Here is a 23,136-nt window from a genome sequence, read left to right as displayed (position 1 = left end):
TTCCTGCACCTGGAATTGGAAGTATAAGATCTAAAGTCTGAGGAACAGCTTCATTATCCAAAGCTAAACACTTCACTTGTCCTGTGCTGATGATAGTACCATTATCCTATACTTGAACTTAACAGAAGCGGTTGGAGCTTCTGATGAAGCCTTAATTCCTGAAAGAGTTGTGACTGAAAGACTTCTTCTGTGCATGTGCATCCCAAAGTCCTGGAATTAGATGGCTCAAAGACTTTTTAAAAAATGTTCTTCAACAACAAATGTGATACAGTGAGAACTGACACAGGCTAATAGAGGCCCCTCCCTATACAAGCACGTCAGGCACCACTGCGGGTACCCAACACTAAAAATACATAACAATATCCTCACATGAAAAATAAGTTTCTTCCTTCCAAATTCTTTAGCTGTGCTGCGGACTTGCTAAAACTAGTTAGTTTTACAACAGTCAATCTTTAACAATTTGAATCTTGTATGGATTCCCACTTGGAATGATGCAGTGAGGGTTATTTAATCTACAGCTGTGTACTGGGAAGGAATCGTACTACCACTTTATTCTGCATTCAGGATAATCAGGAAAAGGATAAGACAGGTCATGAAAGCACTCCACTGGGGACTGTTTCAATGAAAGTTTTCCTAGCAGAGAAATGCTATCTGAAAAACATAAATATTACTCACAGCCAACTGATTTTCCATTCCCGAATGGTCTATCTACCCAGTTGAACATCATGTGAAGCCACAGTTAAATAACACTTTCATTGACAAAGGAAACTGCATGCCCAGAACAAAACTATTTATCAACCCCAGTGACGTGTTCTGCCATGCATGAGACTAGCAGCAGGTTATAATCAGTATCTCGTAATGCCAAACTAAATGTATTTTATACATACAACACAATAAAAAAGAAACATGAACCACCCCCACATAATCACATAGAGCTCTCTCTTCTCCATCCTTATTTAAGAGCCTAACATATGATGTCAAGCATTTATTACCTTTGCAATTCTAATATTTCATTTGCAATTTCGGTTCCTATACTTCCAGCACCAAGAACTGTTCCAGAGGACATTCCAGGTACATTTACTAAAGACTGTTTTACAGCATCTACAGTTAAAAAAAAAACCCAAAACAAATCCTTAAGTTTGTTGCAGTTACATTATGCAGCAAGGAACAATCACCTCAAAGATTCATTCTAAAACATTTTTTGTTCAATATCTCTTATCTCCAGAGGTTAAATTCCTTTAAACACTAAGCTTATGGGGGAGGGTGCTCTAAGTCTTATTTACAGATAAGTGAATATATTTGTGAAAATTGCAATAGACAGATAAGTTAATATATTTGTGAAAATTGCTGATCTCCAGTAAGGAAAACAGCTTTAATTATTACCACCTCCAGGCTCTCTCACAGACAAGGAAAACACATGAGAAAAACACCCTTAGGTTTTTCACAAACTGAGATTAGTTATTAAAAACAATTTCAAAAGCAAAAAAAAAAAGTTAGCAATGTGACAAAAGAGCATGTAGAAGTCAGAATCTATGCATAGCAGAAAAATATTAACAAAATACATATCAATACCAGTATCACCCTATATTCTATAGGTAAACTCAGTACAATTGTATTTCTTCAGAAAACAAAGCCAAATACGAAGAGGGCCTGTGTCAGAAACATAATATCCTACAAACCAAAAGCCAGCTGTAGTAGAAGCTGCTAGAAAGAAAAGATATGCTGTAAGCCCTTCTGATTAGAGTTATGCGAATGACGTGGATTATGATGTTATGAGTAACCAGAAACTGTCACCAGAATTAGCTTTAAAAAAAAAAACCTAATCCTTCCTTGCACAACAGCCTATAATAAATAAAAAAAAAATCTCCTGGATTGAATACATCTAAAATCATAATGACTGATCAGGAGATGCATCTATGATAACTTTAAGCAGCAACACTTGCCTTCTGCAGGCTGGGAACCGTGGGGGACCTGTTCTTCAGCTGACTCGTTATGACCTCTGAGATTTAAGTAAATAAATAAATGAAACAAAATCAGCAAGTTTTTTCCAAAAGCCAACCCCAGCATATTTATGTTTGATTCCGACAACACTTCACACAGAGTAAAAACTAACATCCTCAGTCTAGTAAAAATATGAGATAGCCAGCACTTTTCCATGTTCAACCCTTTGTACTGCTGTTTCTGACGCACTGGGTGAAATACAAATTTCTACTTCTTCTCTGACGAAAGAAGAAAGGCCAATAGGGCTGTGTGTGTTCCATCACACGAGAACAAGGCTACCATTCATACTCCTAGCAGGGAGACCAGTAAGCCAGAAACAACCACGGCCAGGCCAGGCCAGTGACTACCTTCTGCCCGCAGCTGCTGCCGGCCTTCCCTCCTCTAGCCCCCTGCAGATGTTCAGATCCCCAGGGTGGGCAGCCTTTGGCTGTTGGGCAGCACTGAGTGTCCTAACTGCTCTTTGCTGTCTTCTTGAGGGAAAAGAGGACATGGGTGATGTTGACTTAAGACAGGAATCACCTACAGGATGGGTAAAAGGCCACCTGACAAATTGGGTTTAACGGAAATAAAATCCCCTCCGTCCCCCTCTCAAACACTCAGTCATTGGCAAAGACCCTCAGAATCATTGGAACAATCCAAATTACAGCTCCACCGCCAGGCACAGGGAACGAGAAAGATGGATTACAGATGGCAGAATTAAGCACACGTGTTTGCTGTCTCACAGGACCCTCCCCGGCAATCAATGTGGAGAGTATCCTGTTGTCCCGCCTTGCATTTCTACAATCTATCAGTTAGGGCAGCACTTAAAATTAGCTCAACTGACATGTGCAGGCTTGTAAAGCTCGGAAGGAAAAGCAGAACTAACTTCACATTTCCATTTATTCCTATCTGTTTTTCTTAAAAGAGCCTTCCTTGAGTCCTTTAACTCTTTCACCCCCTTTTTTCTCCTGGAAATGGCACAGCTCTCGGAGTTAAATCCACCCCTTGAGCCTGAAGTAAAGATAAATGGTAAATGCAAAATTCTTCCAGGTTAGTCAACCACTTTTTGTGCTGTGTTGATGTTTTCTAGTCTTGTTCTGCTTCCTAAGTAGATGGCTCTCCATTAACGCTACCTGTAATTAAGACAAAAAATGACACGGGAATTCACGTCATGAATTACTTACAATACCACAGTGTTGTTTGATACAATGTACTCCAGTTCTTTGGTCCATGGATTCATGAAGCTAAACCACTGACTCTTTAAAGTAACGAAAGTCCCATCTTTTGCTCTAAATTTGTAGGAATTTGTAAACACTTTTTCTTTATTCTGCAACACTGGATAAGAGAGGAAAGTTGTAATCACCACATTTATACTGAGAAAGTTTAAAAAAAAATAAGCTGTCTTACAGCATCATAAAGCCAAGATGGTTTTGATGGCCAGAAATACAAATTAAATGCCAGGACAACTGACAGGAGGGGACCCCTGCTAAATTCAAACTACTGTTTCAGCACTGTTAGTCAGCTTAAAGTCCAAGTAGTACGTTTCTGCAAACCACTAGCAGGGAGAATCCAGACTTGGCGAGCTTTCATAATCAGTTAATTACAAGATTAGGCCCATTTGCTCCTCAGGGCTCCATCCTCACGAAGAGTTGAAGCAGGGGGATAAAAGAAGCACCGACATTACTCCCCTGCGATTACAGCGCTGCCCCAAGGTCCAAGACAACAGGAGTTTCTCCCTGCTTTTCTTACAACCTTTATGCAGGCATGTCTTAATGCAGACGTAGAGGAGGACAATGCTGAGATTGTTTAGTGTTATTAATTCTCAGCTTCTGAATTTTTTATTTGCGCTGTTTTCCCACAGCGGTTACATGAAGGTATATGTAGTCTGAGAGGACCGAATATTTTGTACCTTCTTTATGTTTTTCAGCTAGATGATTGTGATCATCTTGATGGCAGTACTCGTAACAAGACGTTCCTAGAAGCTCTTGTGGCAGATACCCTAAAATTGCTGTTGCACTGTTAGAAATAGAAACATGAACTCCAGTGGATTCAAACACCTGCAAAGTTTGTTTTCTTCAAAATCAGATAATTCAGAAAATGAGTATTTAAAGAAATAGATGCTCGTGTTCATGTTTGGAAAAAAGATAACACATTAGTATAGCTCTAAAGCAACAGGAAATACCATTTTTGGTAATACCAAATACCATTCGCTGCAAATAATCCATTTGTAAGGAATGGCAATTCAAAGACAAACCAACAATGTTTAAACATGCAAACCACATGTACACACAGAACACCTTCTGATCATCAGGTCTTCCCATCAGCCAGTCAGGATACTGGTCACACGGAATGAGTCAGTCAAAAAATTTAGTAGCTGAATTTTGCTCTGCCACTTGAAGGAATAGGTTTAAGCTGTCACTTTTAGATGAAAGACAAGATGACTGAAAGCAATAAAAACCCTCCAGGGACAATAATGAAATCCCAAATGCAAAGTGGTAACTCAGTCTATACCACACATAAAAGTGTTTGAGAGTGTTCAGAAAACGGGAGCTCAGCTTTTGCTCCTAATGAAATAATTTGGTACCTCATTTAGATAGAATGTATGTGTTCCAACCAGTAAGATTTTAAGAAGTAATAATTATTGGTTAAGTGTTAATTACTTCAGTCATATGCACAGCTATGAAGGTCTAACTTGAGATTTTTCTTTATGAATAAATAAGCACATCAGTGCATTTCAGGACATACTTTAATCTTCCTAGCTCATCTTTTCCTATAGAACACACTTACTCTTACACATTATGCTTTACGTTTGACAAAAAAACCAAAGCCCAAGTACTCATAGATTCAAAATGAACTGCTTCCTGTGTACAGCACCTAGAAATTCTATCCTCCTTGAGATATCACAGTTGTGACAGAAAGTATTAGAAAATTTAACTAGTGGTGACACTTTCATTTTCTCTTGGTTAAAGAGCAAAACGCTTACCGCTGATCTACATAAACAAATTTTCCATCCATGGCAAACCGTGTAACAAATTCTGTTGCTTTGACTTTAATCTCTCCACTCTTTTGTGGAACAATATAAGGGTGTAACCTCCCAATTGCAACCAGACAGTTAAAGTTACTACTGTCCTTTTCTACATCATTCTCCTCTTCTACTCCCACCTCATTAGGAGGCCAATTCTTCATATACCCAGTACAGTGAATGGTACAGTATTTTCTGTGATCTGATAAAAAGAAATGAAATAAGAAGCAGTTATGGTTCAAAAAAGTAAACTGAAATACTGTTTTAAATTCCAACCACCATGCCACCTGCAACTATATTTCATGCTTACCTTCAACACACGTACAAAGCTATAGATAATTTTACAGAGTATTTTTAAATTAATTTTGCACTACTTCATTTTGGCTTACCTGGAGAGAGCGCTTCTAACCCTATGTAAGATTTCGGAAGAGATGTTATAGGTGTTGGCAGTTCAAACACAATCTCACAGAAAAAAAAGAAGAGGTAAACCAACAGCCTGGTAACCCACAGATCACTTCCTCTTTGTATGGTTTCATATGTATAGTAAATTAAAGCAGAGAGGCACTATGTAGCTTCTGAATCAATTTACCTTTTGGGAACGTGCTGATCTAAACACACGCAATTGCTAAAAGAGTCAGTCAAGAGAACAACCCCAAACAACCTAGCTTGTTTTCTGTTTATCTGAGGCTTCTGAATTCCTCAATTTTCTGGGAACACAAATGTTTTGGAAGTCTGAAATTACGGCATACACCGTCATTTATTCCTATGGCTGGCAGATGCCTTGCTGCTGCCTACGTAACACGCAGACACCCTCATAAGCATCAAGGCAGAGAGATGACATGGTGCAACCTCCAGTTACTATCTTTCAAAAGACTGCCAAGGTATTCTTGATATCTGTATTCTGAACAAATTACGCTTTACCTCGATTTGACTGCATTAACCCTACCAACTATGGAAAATGTATAACAAGTCTGTAAAATGAAAACCTGAGTTATCCTACTGTGATTGTCACTGTTTCTCAGAACGTGAAGGTGCCTTCCTGCAATGCTGCTTTCCCAGAAACATTCATGCAAGCTGAAGTCTCACCTCACCAGGTCAGTTGGCACATCAAGGGAGACTGAATTCTATTTACTGACAATGACAGACCTATTTTTAAATTTACTATTGTATGGTATGTGTGACAACATAGATGTAACAACAACGGGTTACACTGAAAAACAAAAGTAGGAGGATTTTTTCGGGGTCAAGCAATTTCAGCACACCTTTGCAAAAATCAGTACTCAGGTATAAAAGTTGGAAATTACATTTTAAAGAAAGACCCATTCACTGAAAGCTCGACAAGAGTATACTGCTGTACAGGCACACCAAAATGTGAACTAAATTAAAATTATTGATATTACACTGATAAATTAACTTTATGGTTAAAAAAAAGATAGTAAGTACATATAACACAAAGTAAATTGGGAAAAAAAAGTTGGTTTACTTGCTTTTTTCCTTCAAAAGAGTAGATACTGCAGGCCTTATTCACAGTTATCTTCAAGACATACGTTATTTAGTTTCATTCTTCTGATCTGCTCCCGTGCTTTCGAAAATTTCCCTGAGACTTTTAAAAATTTGACTACAACAGACCATGCGCTCCTATACAGCCACTGTAACTCAGGTTCTTCCCTCCCTCCCTCTTTTCCAGGGGTAAACAGGGAGGAGAAAGGGTAAAATTAGACTGCTTTACAAAAATGTGTCTCTAGTACAGTTTTACACTTCTCTACATCTATTTTCTGAAGTCAGTGATAAGTACAAGGGTCACAGTACTGACTGGGAACTTAACTATACCAAGTTGCAAGACAGAAAGCCCCCGCTCCATCTACATTGTTTGAATACCTTTCTTCTTTGGGTTGGGCAAGCACTCCTTTTCTTCTTTGACTGTGGTCCTACTACATTTTATCCGACAGAAGAAGGAACGCCGAGCACCAGAATTCAGTCGAGTTGGTCCAGCTTGAAAATCTGTGTGTACTTGCAAGCCAGCTTACAAAAATTTAGTAGAGTAGTTTAAAAACCAAAATCCAACAATAAAACTTCAGAATACAAGGCCTTTTCTTCATTTAACTTCCAACACATTCTCCTTACTCTTTAGTTGCTTAACCTTTGTCCTTATGATTAAAAATGAAAAAGTCTAATAAATTAAACAGGGCAAAGAAAACGCGACTGCCACATAGATTCCAAAATCAAGAAGAACTACCAAACTACCTTTAAACTATTCTTGATATTTTGAATGTTATTTTAATAAATATGCTTTATAAACTTTCAACTTCTATTTGGTACAAGGAAGAACTGCAAAGATGCTTATAAAAGCCAGCTCTAAAAAATAGTGATTAGCTGCACAGTACATAAGGTTTTCCATACTAGAAATAACTGTAAACAAAATAAGATTTGGTTAAATTAGGATTGACACTTAGCATTTTCAGAGAAGACAGTGATTCTTGATACTGAAGTATTTTATCCCATGTTCGACTACATCAGGTCTTTTGTATTGACAAGACCTATCAAATACAAGAAAAAAAAGCAGTATGCCTGGTAGGAAGAATGTCAGACCACATCTTGGTAAATGTTTAACAATGCAAATTTCAGTCATTCTTACTATCTGAAATAAATTCTTTTCTGGGCTAGCTTTTAAACTCTAAGTACATTCTAAGCAGCAGATAAACACTCAAATATGCTTGGTTCACAGAAATTATACCTCAGGTTTGTACATCCATGCACATATGAACGCATGAACATGCCCTGCATAAATAACTGAATTTATTAACTTTCCTCTAAAAAAGAAATATCTGAGCACATTCAAATATGACTTACTTTTCCCATCTACGAGCTTCTCCCTAGGAGAGAGATCAGAAGAAGAAAGCTGCTCCTTAACTTTCGCAACATCTTTTGGATGCAAGTAATCAAACAAACTTTGTCCAATTAAACTGGCCTAGTTAAAAGAAAAAAAAAGAACAAACACCAAAAAACAAAGATAAGAACCACACTGATTTAGAACAGGGCCCCATACATACTGCTTATCTCAGAAAAACAACTTTTTACACCATTGAAAAAAGTCAAATACCACAGTTACTCCAAACATCACTAGTTTCATCCGCGTTGGACTTGCCACTGTTTAGTATTATATTTTTATAAAAATGGGGTAGTAAAACCATAATTTGTTACTTCTTTGCAAAATAGCATGTTTAGTTGGATATTAAAAAACAGTTCTGTAAATGCAATTGTTTTATTTATGCACTTACGTCTCCCGATCCTCGTCAAAAAAGGTTACGCGCAAAATAACTCCACCCACAGACTACTGGAGGGGGGAAGCAAGGGAATAGGAAGAAATCTTCACACTAATGACTTAGCTCTAATTTGGTTGGACAGAATGGCACCGCTGAGCCAAGAGCTGCCTGGAAGCAGGAGTCAGCTCCCTTCAGCACTCGTTAGCAGGGAATATTTATAGGAATCTTTTTAGCTGGGTACATTCAACCTCCTCACTCGGCTGACCCCAAGTATCTGATCTGCTGCACTACTGTAGGCAGCACTACTTTCTTTTGAAACAGGAAGGAATTCTGACAGAAGTAGGCTAGTTTGGAGGTTTGGCTGCTTACCTTCACCACAGCGGGACAAATCAACGGGTACAAAGGAACTGTGTTGACAAGCAGTATTCTAGATTCAAATCCTAACTTATTTCAGATGCACACCACCTGATATGTGATCTCTGCATACACAAAGGGGAGCACTTCTCCATTCAGCCAGACCCAGAAATGGGTTGAGCGAATAGCTTCTGAGAAAGCAGGATAAACATACAGCCTCTTTCATCTGCCCAGTCCCCATCCAACCCCAGAGCAACGGGAAAATGCTGAGTGCCACTGAGAAAGGCTAAGAGCAGCCTTGTCAAAATACAGAGATTGACAGATGAGGCTACAGGATGGGATTCATAACCTAGAATGATTCCCAAATAAAGGAATAAATTCATGGGTTAAGTCAGTCATGTTCTCTGAACCTCTTTGTCTGGAACAGCAAAGATCTTGTGGGTCTGAAAGCAGGTATGTCCGATACGAAATACTTCTAAAGATTCTTTTTAGTCCTTGAGTAAACTCAGCGTAGAAGTTATAAAAGAAAAATCTGCTTTATGCTTGTTACCATGAGATGATTCATTTCACTTTAACTTAAAAGATGCAGTGTTTGTCTTTTTTTTTTAAATAAAAATAAACCTATAAAAGAGCTCAGATTGGTTACCCTTCCATTTTGAAGAAAAAGAACATAGCACAAATGGTTTCAAAGTTATGAAGTAGACAGATGGAAGCAGTAACAGCTTTAGTCTCTGGTTTTGGAACAGAAGTCATAAATACACGAACAAGATTTCATGCCTTGATTATTTGTGGTAAGTGCCCGTTATGTTAAATGTCAACTAATGGAAGGTACTTACACTTTTCCTATTTCTCTTATTCAACAGGGTAACCTAACTCACCCTAGATCAGTTCCCTTCAAGTTAAGGGCATATACACAGGTAGTTGTTGTGGATGAGGTGTTACGTAGTGCATCTGAGCGTAAAGGCATTACCAAGGAAAGCTTTAACTTCCACTGTCGAGCTACCAATTTTCCTTGGCCTAAAAAACCCAAGAACTTCACCATTTAAAAGAAAGTCTCTTGGAAATAGAAATTAGGACAGCTTCAAATTATCCCTTCCTCTCGGCCTAGCAGTTTTCTTACGGGAGATCAATTGAAATCTGGTGCTACTACTCAAGTCAGGAACACTGACTGTACTTGCAAATATTTCGTGCCAGGATATTCAGCCTTACTCTGAAGGATAAATCAAAGAAGTTCCAAGAAATGATAGACAAGGACTGTTCTTTAGTAGCATACAATAAAATGGAAAAGTTTAAAAATTCCTATGAAAACGCAAGGTAAAAGCAAACCAAGAAACTCAGTTATAACCACCTGATCATAGTTAAGTATTTTGCAAACTGATTCTGAGACAAACAGAATCTTTCCTCTGTTGCATCCAACCACAAACAGGAATCCATCTGCAGCCTGAAAATATAAAGACACTGTCTTTAAAAACATACAATTAAAATACACAGTGAATATTGTTGACTACAATGAAGCACACTTTTAAGCCTGAATTTTTAAATTAAGTTGTAAATCACACCAAAAAGCCATTAAGATTGCAAGGACCAAATCAGACCTTCCGCTACAGACAGCTAAAGTTCCTTAAACACAGGTTGGGAAAGGAAGCAGCCAGCTGCAAAACAGCTTAACTTGGGAGTCATCTTACAGATCTTGGCGAAGTTTGTTATTGCAGCAAAGGAAAAAGAAGAGAGTTGCAAGTGAAAAAAGGGTAAAGGGGTGTGGGTATATGACAAAGTGCAACAGCAGTAAGAAAGATTTTCTTTCAGGTATTATTCCTGTATCTTTTTCAAAGTACATCTCCAAAAATTGAAATGAAGGAGAGCAAACGATTGCAAGTATACCTATGTGTAATTAAAAGCATCCCCTCTATTTGCTTGCAGACCAGTATCAGCATCAAACACTACGTATTACTACGTGGGCTGCATACAGATTAATTACCCCTTCAAGGGCCGCTGTCTGCCCTCACACCAATCATCTTCTCCACCCCTTTACGGTAAAGCAGGCGCTGTACACTCTACCTAACAACCTCATAAAAGCACTTGCTTGAAGAAAAAGGTGGAGAAAAAAAGCACTTTCCTACTTAAAACTCGAGTCAATGGCAAGCTTCGATAAGGACATCATTTAACTGAGAGTTTCTTTCCGCTTACCCTAAGGATTAACTGTCGGAGCTCATCGTCCTTTAAAAATGAAGGTTTATACCGGACCTCTGTATAGGAGCTAGTGGAACCTGGAAAACAGATTATTTGCAGACGTAATGTCAAAAGTCACATTTTAAATTTACTTTTAACACTTACACTTGGATGCACAGAAAATTTATACAATAAAACCGCGACAGCTGAATAAAAAGAATTAAAGTTGTAAAAATATTAAAAATAAAACCAACTCAAACTCAAAGAAAGGCTGGTAATGAATATGGGCACACATCCAGATTTTTCTTGCCCTTTATTTAGCATAAACCAAGGAAACTTCTGTTCAGCTATCTTTAAAGTACTGCTAGAGAAGCGGTATTACGAAAACTGAATTTTCTAGAAACATTTCACGGGCCTATTTCAGAATTCTTGACATTTGCTGAACGTGAATAACTCCAATATTATCAACTGTCATAAATAATGCTTCACTATATATCCAACAGTCCAGAAACAACTCTATTGCAGTGAAATTTAATGTCTCCCTCAGTATGAGACTGACTCACCACGTTTACTGTCCTATGGCAATTCCAGCTTCCAATACAGTTCCATGGCAATTACTCTAAAATAATTTTTAGCCATTACAAGCATTTCCAGAACCTTTTCTAGATTTTTTTGTTTGTTTGTTTTTAGGTAAATAGCAGTTGAACTTTCCAATTTTCAGAATTCACTATAATTCCACACAGTATCTTGTAACTTCTTAAAGCATTAGTTCTGCAGATACATATAACAACTGTGCTGGACGGAGTCCAATTTCCATATCCTACTTTTAAAATACAAATGTTTGAGCTGAAGATTTCTTGCAAATGCTGGTTTAAAAGTGCAATTAGTGCCCTGCTAATTTGTCCTATCATTTCCTTACATGGAACACTCAGCCTGCTTGGGCCAGCAAGCCTCTAAGGAATGCTTCCCAACCTACATTATTCTATGACTCTACAAGCTAGGAGCAAAATTCGTTTCCTACACTCCTCTGACTTAAGGCTAATGGGGCTCTTATTAGATATGTTTATTCATAATCAATTTTTTTTTGCAATGCAGAAGTCTTTGGTCTTTGCTTACAGTTGACCAAATTATTATTCTGAAACAGTGGTGCCAAAACACCTTAAATCTTGTGTGCTGCTGACAAACCATGCGATATGCAACTGGTATTTGGATATAGGTTTTTTCAGGGGAGGGATAAAAAAAAATAATCACAAAACCTAGCAATAGCAAAAGGATAGGAAAGAATATATCCTGGTTTGATGCCAACACAAAACCATTCACGAGACTCACGATTAACTTCACTAGCTGACTGAGGATACAAACTTGCCTTGGTACTCTCTAACAAGTCATGGAATTTAAGACCTGAGTGTAATCCAAGCCATCAACCATCCTGTTGAAGTACGTTTAGTCTCGAAACATTGCTTTTGACTACTGCTCTTGCAGGCAAAAAATAAGTTTGAAAGAGGATAATGTCCAAACTAATTTTTTCTTTACTTTTACACAGCTGGTTTTGGGTTTATGAGGTTATGCTGTAAAAGACACAGCCTATCACTGACGTGAGTTCTCTGCACTCCCAGTGCAACTACTTACATCACTTTCTTCAGGTAAGCATGTTTTCAAAGGTCTTTTTCCATGATGTTGTAAATTTCAAAGTCGGCAGATAAACATGGAATTCCAGTACAGAGACAAAGAGACTGGATGCAATCACAAACGTGGGAATAACAAACAGGAGCATGAAGACAATTTGCTTCCCTACTGGCAGTATAGCTGTTGGCATCAGTACAGCACCACAGACATTACTGTTCCAGAAAGTATGATGGGAAGTGGAGAGACCACAGAACACGTTTAATGTGGGGGTCAGAAAATAATGAAAGACAGACTTGCTTGATCTCTAATTCTCAAAAAGAAAGAAGGAGTGACAGGTATTGCAAGGCACACCCTTAAAAGACAGAAAATGTCAGGCACTGAAGGGTGACTATTCTTCGGCTCAACCAACCAAAACGAAGAAACGAAGTTCTGGTAGCTACAAACACCTCAGTTTAAATGAAGAACAGACTCAGAACTGAATTCAGCAAGGACACACAAAACAAATCACCTTTGATTCACGGACCACCTGAGAAGATACACAGTATAACTCCTGACAGAACAAGGACTTTCAGGATTAGATTCCAAAAACCCACCTTTTAAGGATTTTAAGTGTTGCACAGCCATCCGTAACACTGTAAGCTTGTCTAGCTTTCGTGCCATGGGATTGCACTGAGGTATCATAGCAGACAACTCCTCTATCAAATTATTCATCTTGTCTCTTCTTCGTTTCTCTGTTTGACTGTGAGCCTCTCTAAGGAGAAAAATTATTTTAAGAGATGTAGAACACAGGATTCTCCCCATAATATTAATCAGTTTAATTTTGGGAACAGATCACAAGAAGTATTACTGCATTCAGACAGTTTTTCATACACTACTTGTACTTGCCAACTGAATTGGATTCACTTGAGCAACGCAGGACTGGTCATAGTAACAATGTGAAATACTGAGCGGGGGGCAATATCTCAAGCAACAACTTGATTGTATGTGGAAGGAACAAGAGGCTATGAAGACTTCTAGAATTTAATGTTTCTTGTGACCCTGGACATCTTACTGTATACCAGAGAGCTTCTGATGTCATTAGTAATCCCTGGAACACATGGCTGCTCCCTGGCCTGTGTAAGTAAGGTGGGGTATTCATTCTACCGCTTCTGGTTTTTTAAACAAAGAATGCTCCAAGCACTTGCTAAAGCATCTTTGAACTCCTGTTTTATGCAAACTTACAACAATCTGAGATAAGCCATTACAAATTACTCACATTGAAGACGGCACAAACACATTAATTCAGCACGGCACAAGCAACAGACAACACATTTTTATCTACTTATAAGACAGAGTGGAAACTGAAAGAAAAAGCTAAGTCTCATTTATATTCACCAGAGGTATTTCAGAGAGCTTTCCCCTTCATGCACCTGATGAGGTGGTAGAAAGGGTTTCAGCCTCGCCGCATACCCTGCCTCTCATGTTTCATCTCTTGGTGAGCCTCTGGCCAAGAACTCAGCCACAGAAAGAGTTTCTCCTCTCAGGCAGTTCCATCAGAAAACCCCTTCTAAGGCACATGACAGTGCACATCAAATACATTTATCTCTCAGGTTACCTTCTCTTTAATTCTTTCTAGTGGAGCACGTTAGTTTTTCTAGCTTATCTCCCTTCTAACATCCTCTAGCAGATCAAGAAAAGTTTGAATCATTCTGTTCCCCCTCACCCAGAAGACAAGCTGCCACTCAACTCAAATGAAGATTATTTTCCTCCCTGATTGAGACCAGACACAATGGTCATTACCCACACTGAGGGACAACACGTTTTGGTTAACCAATGTCCCAAACTCTTACCATTAGGCATACTGTAACAGAAGTATTAAAGGTAGGAAAGTTAACGACATCGGGCCTGCTGAGAAAGAACAATCTACAGTCTTAAAGACCTAGTCTTCTACTATGTTTATTATTTTTCCCCAAAATAAATCCCCCCTCCACACAAACAATTCCGGGTAATTCATCCAATTAGCTTTTCTCTCTGTAAAGCCTTTTATAAATTTAATTTTATCAGTTATTCTCAAGTCTACAGCTTCACCCAACTTTTCCTTCATGTCAGGTAGGGACAGTCAGGTAATGTGTGCTCCGTGAACGGTGAACCTCAGGAAGGCAGCTACAAACACCTGAGGAAAGAACAGTCCTCCACATCCCGAAGAGTGAGTAAGAAGTTACAGAAATCGGAACAGGTGAGTGCAGGTGAGTGCAGAAATTCATGTGACGGCTGAATGGTTCCAGCAGCCTGCTGTTACAGGCTTCCCCAGTTACAAATGGGCACCTACACTGTTACCAGTTATTCCCTGCTTCAAAGGGGAAGGGGAAAAGGCAAGTTCTCCAACAAGCTTGCTAAAAGAAACACTGGAGGGAGATAACTGTTACGCAAAACTACAAAGTGTCTTCTAATGTTTTTTCCCCTCCAACTAATGAGCCAAAATGTAAGGAAAAATAATAAACAATACAACATGGAATTATTAAAGCCACGTACCAAAACAATCTCGTACAGCCATCTGGGATACTCAGTAAAGAAAACGTGTAAATAATGCTTTTGACAGCAGAGTGGTTTATGTATTTCTGCTCTGACATCTCTGCTCACATGACAAATGCCTGAGATGTATTTTTAAAACAACTTGATAGAACAGCTGTAGTTTTACTAAGTGGCTTGTCTGTGGTTTAAAGTATTTGTTTGGATGAATCAGGACTGCATTCAGTCACACAACATTTCGAATCTTAAAAGTGCTTTAAAAATGTGAATTGCCACTGGGATTCAGGGAAGATGTGAATTCAAAGTACAGTGGCACACCTTGAATAATTCCCCATACAAGGACTTGTTCCGGAACAAGAATTCTTGGCCATGCTCCAGCTGAACCCATTTACACGTGGGATAAATTTTATATAATCTCCAAATGTAGACAAATCTAGGAAAAGCAATTCTCGAATTCGTATGGGCTGAGGATCAGCTCCTCCCTTTACACACAACTTGAGTGTACTGCATTTCCTTCTCACGGTGAAAATTTTAACCTCAGGTTTTTGCTAAACCATCTGAGATATTCTACAACACAACTCTTCATTAAAATTAGTAGAAAGTAAAATCCTCAAGGAGGCTTTAAAAATTAGTGTACATTTAAGGGGAAAAAGTTTACTGTTAAGTATTTGACAGTTTTAATGACTGTTATCCCAGAGTCATATTTTACTATTGTGAAACCTAGTACTTACTAGCCAAATGTACTTTTATCGTAAATTAGTACCTGAAATCTTTTATTTTAACATGTTCTTCATCTTCACTCCTAGAGAAAACAAGACACAGTTTTACATTGCATATTTAATACCAGGCACTTCCTTCCCCCCCCCCCATGAATATAGAAAGTGTCACAAATTTACTATGGCTCTAACAAAAGCGAACCCACAAAAATTCCCAGTACAAAAATGATACAGCAAGTGATGCATAACAGAAAGAGACCACAGCGTAACTTCCAATATTCACAGTTACATGAACATGTTGTGGGCATATTTCCACCCTGGAGAAAACAAAATCAACGACACATTCCAATAACTTAAGTCCAGGCTTGATTTTACTTTTTTTTTTAATTTAAAACAAATAACAAGAGATATCATCTATTCATGTTTTTATTTCCAAAATCTTATTGTCAAAAGATGAAAAGCAGCAACCCTAGCCTAAACTGGGCCTAAAATACATTTTAACCGCTCACAGTCAGAAAAAGTAAGAATTAAGTATTTTCCCATACCATAGAGCAATGACTGGAAAGTCTACATAATAAAACTGTAAATGAAAGAAAACCATAGTGCCTGTGGCATGTCCTTTATATTTTCCTGCTGCCGAGTATCTGTCAACTCAAACAAGGGCAAGGATCTTTTTCTGCCCCTGAGATCATAGTATTCTTCACCACCATCTATTAAGAATTTCAGAGTGTGGCCTAATAGTTAACTTGCCAATTCAGTAGGAGTGATCTGGTACTTCCAGAGAAGCAGTTCCTATAGAAATACTGGCCACCATTTTCTTTTAAAGAAAAACTGATACAAATATTTTTAATCATTCTACATAATTTCCTCATCATTTAATTTGGCAGTGGAAACATCTCATGCTGTACTCTAATCTCCGTTCCAGAGGAGAGACCTGTCAGCCTACGAGCATTTTAGAAGAGGCATATGTTGTACCAGAAGGATTATAAGGAGACAGCCAGCAGCTGTTTCTTATGAGGAGATGGAAGCAGAAGAACAGTTGGTGATCACAGCTTTAGGCAAGACCCCCAAAGATGCTTCCACCTGTAACGAAGCACAGACTCCAGCGAGGCTCCAGCAGCTAGAGCCAAATTAACACCCAGGAATCTTCTAGACTGTCTGGCAAACCCAGCCACAGGAATAGGTTGAACTCACAAGACCCTAGGATTTTTCTTCAGTTAAACTGTTTCAGATCCAGATGAGTCAGCAACAACTTTCTTTCATTTTAAATGAAACTTTTACTAGAAACCTGTATATAGTATCAACTCCAAGAGAAGTTACATCCTCTGACTGCAGGAGGAGCAGAGGTAAGGGGGCACACTGCAGCATGTGGCCTATTAACTAACTCTCCTCTTCCCTCAGGAGCTCCACCTGAGGAAGAAACTAGAAGAAATTTGCTGCTCAAGCAGTCAGTCACAGCCTTCAATGGATTTATACAGCCTCTGTCCTAACAGCCGGATTGTTACTGACGTGAGCAGCTAGATTAGAACTACCCTGACTATGTGAACACAGGGTGAAATTCTACCTCAGGGCTTTACCATAGGTATACTTAATTGGTACTAGAAATAAAAGAATCTGTATTAATCAGGAAATTGGTCTCTTCACCCAAGAGACAAGGGATGGGACAAGAGGAAACAGCCTCAAGTTGCACCAGGGGAGGATTGGATTGGATATTAGGAAACATTTCTTCCTGGAAAGGGCTGTCAGGCATTGGAACGGGCTGCCCAAGGAGGTGGTGGAGTCACCATCCCTGGAGGGATTGAAAAGACGTGTAGATGTGGTGTTTAGGGACACAGTTTAGTGGTGGACTTGGCAGTGTTGGGTTAACGGTTGGACTCGATCTTAAAGGTCTTTTTCAACCTAAAAGATTCTATGACTCTAGCTTGGAGAAAGAAGGCTGAGGGGCAACATCACCGCTCTCTACAGCTTCCTGAGGAGGGGAAGTGGAGAAGGAGGCGCTGATCTCTTCTCCCTGGTATCCACTGACAGGACACGTGGGAATGGTTCAAAGTTGCACCAGGGGAGGTTTAGACTGGACATGAGGAAGCATTTCTTTCCCGAGAGGGTGGTCAAACACTGGAACAGGCTTCCTCGAGAGGCAGTTAATGTCCCAAGGCTGTCAGTGTTCAAGAGGCATTTGGACAATGACCTTAACAACATCCTTTAATTTTTGGTCAGCCCTGAAGTAGTCAGACAGTTGGACTCGATGATCGCTGTAGGTCACTTCCAAGCAAAATAATCTATTCAATTTTAGGAAAAAAAAAAAAAAGAATATTATTCTTATTTAACTGTTACTTTGCCAGACTTGTTAGTATTGAACTTAAGAATGGGAATGAAAAGTTATAAGCAAGTCAGCATGTCTCCTTAGAAAGAAATACTGGAAAACGTTAGCATTGGATGGACCTATCCATCCTGTTAATTAGCTAGGTTTATCACCTTGTGCTGTACAAAGACCTGCCCTTAGACAAAGCATTCCTTAAGGCAAACCACACAGCTCATCTAGACAAACAGGAAAATGCAACATGGTTATAGCACTGAAAACAGAAATGGATTCATTTATAAAAAGTACCTTTTCTGAGGATCACCATCAACTTCAACTGTATCCCTGCAGAAACAGGTAATAAACTAAGCAAAATGTAGCTTGAAGCACAAAAAGATGACTTGATATACCCAATGAAAAGTCATCACACAAAAACTTCAGTGGAAACCCTGCTTGACTAGTTATTTTCGACAAAAACATTAGTTGTTTAGAAAATAATTACTAGTTCTTATAAAACAATACTTTTTCAATTAGTATTTCAACTTGGACATGAATTTCTTTATGACAGAAGTTCTATCAAATCAAAGAGAGATCCAAACTTCAGGTAAACACTATGGATGAACCAGCACTATTACTGAACAGGTAAAAATCAACCGCTGCTACTGACAAAGAACACAGACGTTTTATTCAGAAACTAACGTATTTCTGGAGTTTTCAGTGATCTCCAAGATACATTTAAATCTCCAACTAGATGATTATATCAACATCCACTGGATGGCTACATTCTGTAGATCAGTGGACTATATATAGAAGCAGCAGCAATTGAAGAGAGTTGCTTTAATCATCGCAAATACATCTAAATTTCCTCCCCCTTTTTAAACTTGGATTTTCCACACTAATTTGGAGATGCCTGTAATGCACTAGATCTGCAGGCTGGCTTGGGTCCCTTACTTCTGGGGATTAATATAGCTTTGAATAGATCACTTCTGAAAAAAAAAAAATTTCGATGTAAATAATTATTTGGTTAACTGACATCTGTTTGGCAGTTACAAAACAGGAGGAAGCAGTTGACAGTATCATCTCCGTAGTCAAATATGACCCACTTTAAAAGGCTGAGTACTACTGTAGGACAGTCCTCATTTTTAGGTCACAGACCTGTCTGGACATTTAAGTAAATGGCTGCCCTGGTCACTGAAGAAGCAGTTCCGATTCTGCAGTTCTACATCAAAGAGCTTAACTAGTAATCTTGTTTCACGCTTTAAGGTGATACTCCAGCCTGCACTCCTGAGACTTCAACCAAGTTACTAACAACTTGCTGCAGAGAGAACTTGCCTGCACTAGCAGGCAGAGAAGGGGGTGGGGGGGGAGTTAGGATTGAAATTTCAGCATGAGAGACACGTTACCCAGACACTTTAGGCTGGGAAATGGCATTACAGAATCCTACGTATATCCCTTAGATTTAAGGATCATTTCTTCTATTCTTAATAACTCAGGACTGCCAAAGAATGCATTTGGAAGACATTGTGATAAATAAAGGTGATAAATAAAGGAAAGAGGATTAGACAGTTACCACGCTGCATAAATTTGAGACATTCATCTGTTATTTATGTAGGGACACCTACGGAATCGATTTACTTACTGGTTATCGGAATCGCTTCCTTTCCGCTTCCGTGGAGGCTCGGCGACAGAAGCACTGAAAGGAGTGGTGGTAGCAGGCGTAGTTATTGGATTCATGAGGTTGAGGACTCCAGAAGCAACGCACGGGTTTCCATCTACTGAGAAGTTATCTGTGAATGACAATAAAAAGCTCAGTGTCCAGTAGGAGCTGTATCATCGTGGATCCATTCTGATTTTCACTTGGAAAAAAAAATACTGTGCCTGGGTAGCTTCTGTGCCTCTGACACAAGAACCATACGGGTTGCACTGCTACAACCTAAGTACAAAAAGAGTACATTGTCTTCCCACAGTCCTGAAAGACCTCATCAACCCGATCAACGCACCAACGCGATACAAGATACACCTCTTCTCCTCCTTACACAGTCTTAGCAGACTCCACATAAATCCCCCAGCGCCTCAAACGTCCTGCTGCAAAAATCACCCCAGGTGGCATTACTCATAAGATCAGAATACTGCAACTAACACTAAATGAAACTTGAAAAATACATAGTGAACTATGGGTTTTAAACAAGCTGGACATCCAAAAAAAAAAAAAAAAAAAGAAGAGTTTGCCATATTTCTGACATAAAATCTACAATTACACATAATGTCAGTCATGTAAGTTGGAAAAGTCTTGAAAGCTTGTAAAGTTCTCCACCAAAGTTCCTTTCACAATTCTCCTCTCAAGGAAAACTGCTTTGTTTCTGGGAGGGACAGAAGAAAAGCCACAAGCCAAAATAATCCCTAGTGACCCACTGGGAAAGGAAAACAGTCTCAGGGCATCAAAGCACTATTATTCCACTTCTTTTCTATCTCAGTGCAAAGCTACCACAAAGAATTACCCAGCTGATGTTTAGGGACAGAGTCAGAATTAGCATCGCTTCAGCAAACGCAGGCACTCCTTTAGGCTTCATGTGCTACCAAGATAAGTATCCCCCGTGACACACCTAGAAACAGTCAAGAACTAACTCCATCATGGGAGAGATGAGGGACTGAGAGAGGTCATTTAAGGAAATGAACCTCTATTGTTGGCAGGAGGCAAAACCCAAGATGAGTACTTCCAAAATCCAGCAGGAAGGAAAGCTGGATACTTTACTGTAAGCTTTCTTTCATTTACCATCTGTGCTGTGTGTAAATGATAGGTAAAATATGTAAAAAGAATGATACACAGAGTATGTTTTTCCCTCTTAAGTGTAAGCACTTCTTACACCATAAGAATTACCTGCTGGGTTCCCATTTTCTGCTGGAATATGACTCTGGAGAGTTAAATGAAAATAGGCTAATACTTGAACAGCAGCTTGCCTGGTCTTCCACTAATCCTCTCTCCACCAAGTCAGACTGCACAGAGTCAGCCCCCGTTTTATTTTAGGAAGCTCTTTAACTCATTAACTCACACAGGAAGTCCCAAAAAAGGAGGTGGAAACTTTAAAAATTAATAAATACTTGACAAATAAGAAACAGACTTCGGGCATTCGCAACAGAAAGAAAATTTGGTTACTCAAATACACAACATATTCAAGCTAAGGATATTAAAAATATGTTAAAAACCACTACATCATAAACACTACAAAGGCACGAAAGGTAGATGTTTGAAATATTTTTATGATTAATCATCACTTCATAATAATCTCATTTCATATTTCTACTATAAATTCATGCAGTCATACACCAAATAAAAAACCCCCAACAATTTCACAGGAGCTCTTTATAAATAAAACGTAGCGTTAATTCACTTAGGTCATCGCAACCTATAATTACTAGGTTAAGTTATTGAAGTATAATCTCACCTCATGAATATTCATGAAAGAGTACTTACTAAACAGAAACCTGCATGTATCAAAGACCAGAATGCCTTCAGCACAACAGATCCTTTCGTCCTGGAACAAAGCAGGACAGAACAGACCCACTGACCTAAATACTCCCTTGCACACAGATGGCCAGCCTGCTTTCTAAACCACTTCCCTTTAAAGGCACAAAATGGAATGCAGCATTTACAGCTTTCCCAATTTATTATTATAAAAACAACTCCTGTTTTTTTCCTCACACTCGAGCAATAATTTCTGAATCCTGCACTTATCACCTCTGTGTTTCCTAACAACACCCTTTGCTCTTTTTCTTAATCTAAACATTTTTTGTGTTCTTAATTATCAGCAACAATGACCCATTAAGAATTTCTACACTACAATTTTTAGGGGATAAATTGAATCCTAAACACTATCACTGTGACAAAATAAATGCCATGCCAAGTGCCAGTAAGATAGCTGGTTGATCTTGGGCAAAGACACAAGGTTAAGAATCTGTACTGACCTACTGATCCCTGACCACCTACAGGATGCAGCATATATTCGTTATATATATAATTTAAGATTCTAAAAAAAACCACACCCACCCAAAACAAACCCCCCAAAAAACCAAAAACAATGCAAAAGAAAACAGAGAAATAAATTTAAAGCTTCAGAACTACCAAACTTAAAGAAAAGGAATTATTTGAAATTTAACAGACAAGAGCACATCTTCTGAATACCTACCACTCACTGAACGAGAAGCAGACAGAAACAGTTCATAAAGCTAAGTCAGCTTTGAGAAGTCAGTAAGAGCGCTTTAAAATAATCTCTGCATAATAGCTATCATTATGATCCTAGGTGATTCCAAGGTGCTTACTCTCTCCCTGAAGAGTCTCTTAACCTCACGTAGTCTGTGATGAAAGATTTCTTTACTTCTCTGGCTATACCACTTGGGGAGTGCTGGATAAATGATTTAAAAACCTTTGAGCTGACAAAGAACGAGGCAGAATGCACCTCAATAACCAGGGTGTGCTTCTATGATAGGAAAAAGCTGGATTCTTACATTTTATTTGTATACTTGGCTGAATTTCTTATACTTTCAATTCCTGTGAATATTTTCATACCATTAACATCAGAAACAAGCACCTCTAAGAACATAGGAAGCAAAAAATTGAATGTTTCCCAATTTCATAGCCCACTTACTTCATGAAAAATAATATCAAAACCCAGTATTCTTTATTGCAAGTTTCATTTCCTGGAAAACCCAAAATCATTAGTCAATTTTTAAACTGCTAGAAACAGTTTAATTCAACTGATCTCAACAGAGATACTTAGTTTTACCACCCCAAAGGCTGTTTCTTAGACTAGTCTGGTTTGCAAGTCAAATAAAATTCCAACTGAGAAATGACAGGTTTGGGGTTTTTTTTTTATTATTATTATTCCTGCTCATTTCCAAGTTTTGCTAGTGCCCTGGCATATTGATAACCAAATTTTAATAGTTAAGTGAATAGTTCCCGAGATATATATGTTTATTTATAGACTATGTCTGGCTCTGAGTATTAAGTGTATATGCTTGTTTATATTAAAAAAATTAAGATATTTTAAAAGCAAATTATACACATCAGGAAAAATGAAAGCAACACTGAAAAAACCCCCACCATAATCATTCTCTCTGCCAACAAGCAAAGACCATCCAAACATTACAAACACACGATATGAAAAATAGCTCATTGCCAGTAAGTGTATCAGAAATAAAAAC

General features: G+C 38.5%; 1 protein-coding gene across 1 annotated transcript in view; it reads right to left on the bottom strand.

The window, feature by feature from the left end:
- ARNTL2 (aryl hydrocarbon receptor nuclear translocator-like 2) overlaps positions 1-19,719 on the bottom strand; it is a gene marked incomplete at its 3' end in the record, with an annotated part of 24,185 nt that extends 4,466 nt beyond the window's left edge. Inside the window, exons 1-13 of the mRNA XM_010160842.1 lie at positions 19,577-19,719; positions 18,247-18,282; positions 15,686-15,724; positions 13,008-13,165; positions 10,807-10,886; positions 9,968-10,060; positions 7,853-7,970; positions 6,881-7,024; positions 4,964-5,204; positions 3,890-3,996; positions 3,165-3,315; positions 1,944-1,999; positions 993-1,101 (exon numbers count right to left, since the gene is read on the bottom strand). Coding sequence (XP_010159144.1) covers positions 993-1,101; positions 1,944-1,999; positions 3,165-3,315; positions 3,890-3,996; positions 4,964-5,204; positions 6,881-7,024; positions 7,853-7,970; positions 9,968-10,060; positions 10,807-10,886; positions 13,008-13,165; positions 15,686-15,724; positions 18,247-18,282; positions 19,577-19,671 — 1,427 coding nt within the window. The remainder of the gene's footprint in view (positions 1-992; positions 1,102-1,943; positions 2,000-3,164; positions 3,316-3,889; positions 3,997-4,963; positions 5,205-6,880; positions 7,025-7,852; positions 7,971-9,967; positions 10,061-10,806; positions 10,887-13,007; positions 13,166-15,685; positions 15,725-18,246; positions 18,283-19,576) is intronic.
- Between the last annotated feature and the right edge of the window lie 3,417 nt (positions 19,720-23,136).

The sequence above is a fragment of the Eurypyga helias genome, unplaced genomic scaffold (genome assembly GCF_000690775.1).
Source record: "Eurypyga helias isolate BGI_N326 unplaced genomic scaffold, ASM69077v1 scaffold33791, whole genome shotgun sequence".
Taxonomy (NCBI): Eukaryota; Metazoa; Chordata; class Aves; order Eurypygiformes; family Eurypygidae; genus Eurypyga; species Eurypyga helias.
This window is presented reverse-complemented; position numbering and strand designations above follow the sequence as displayed.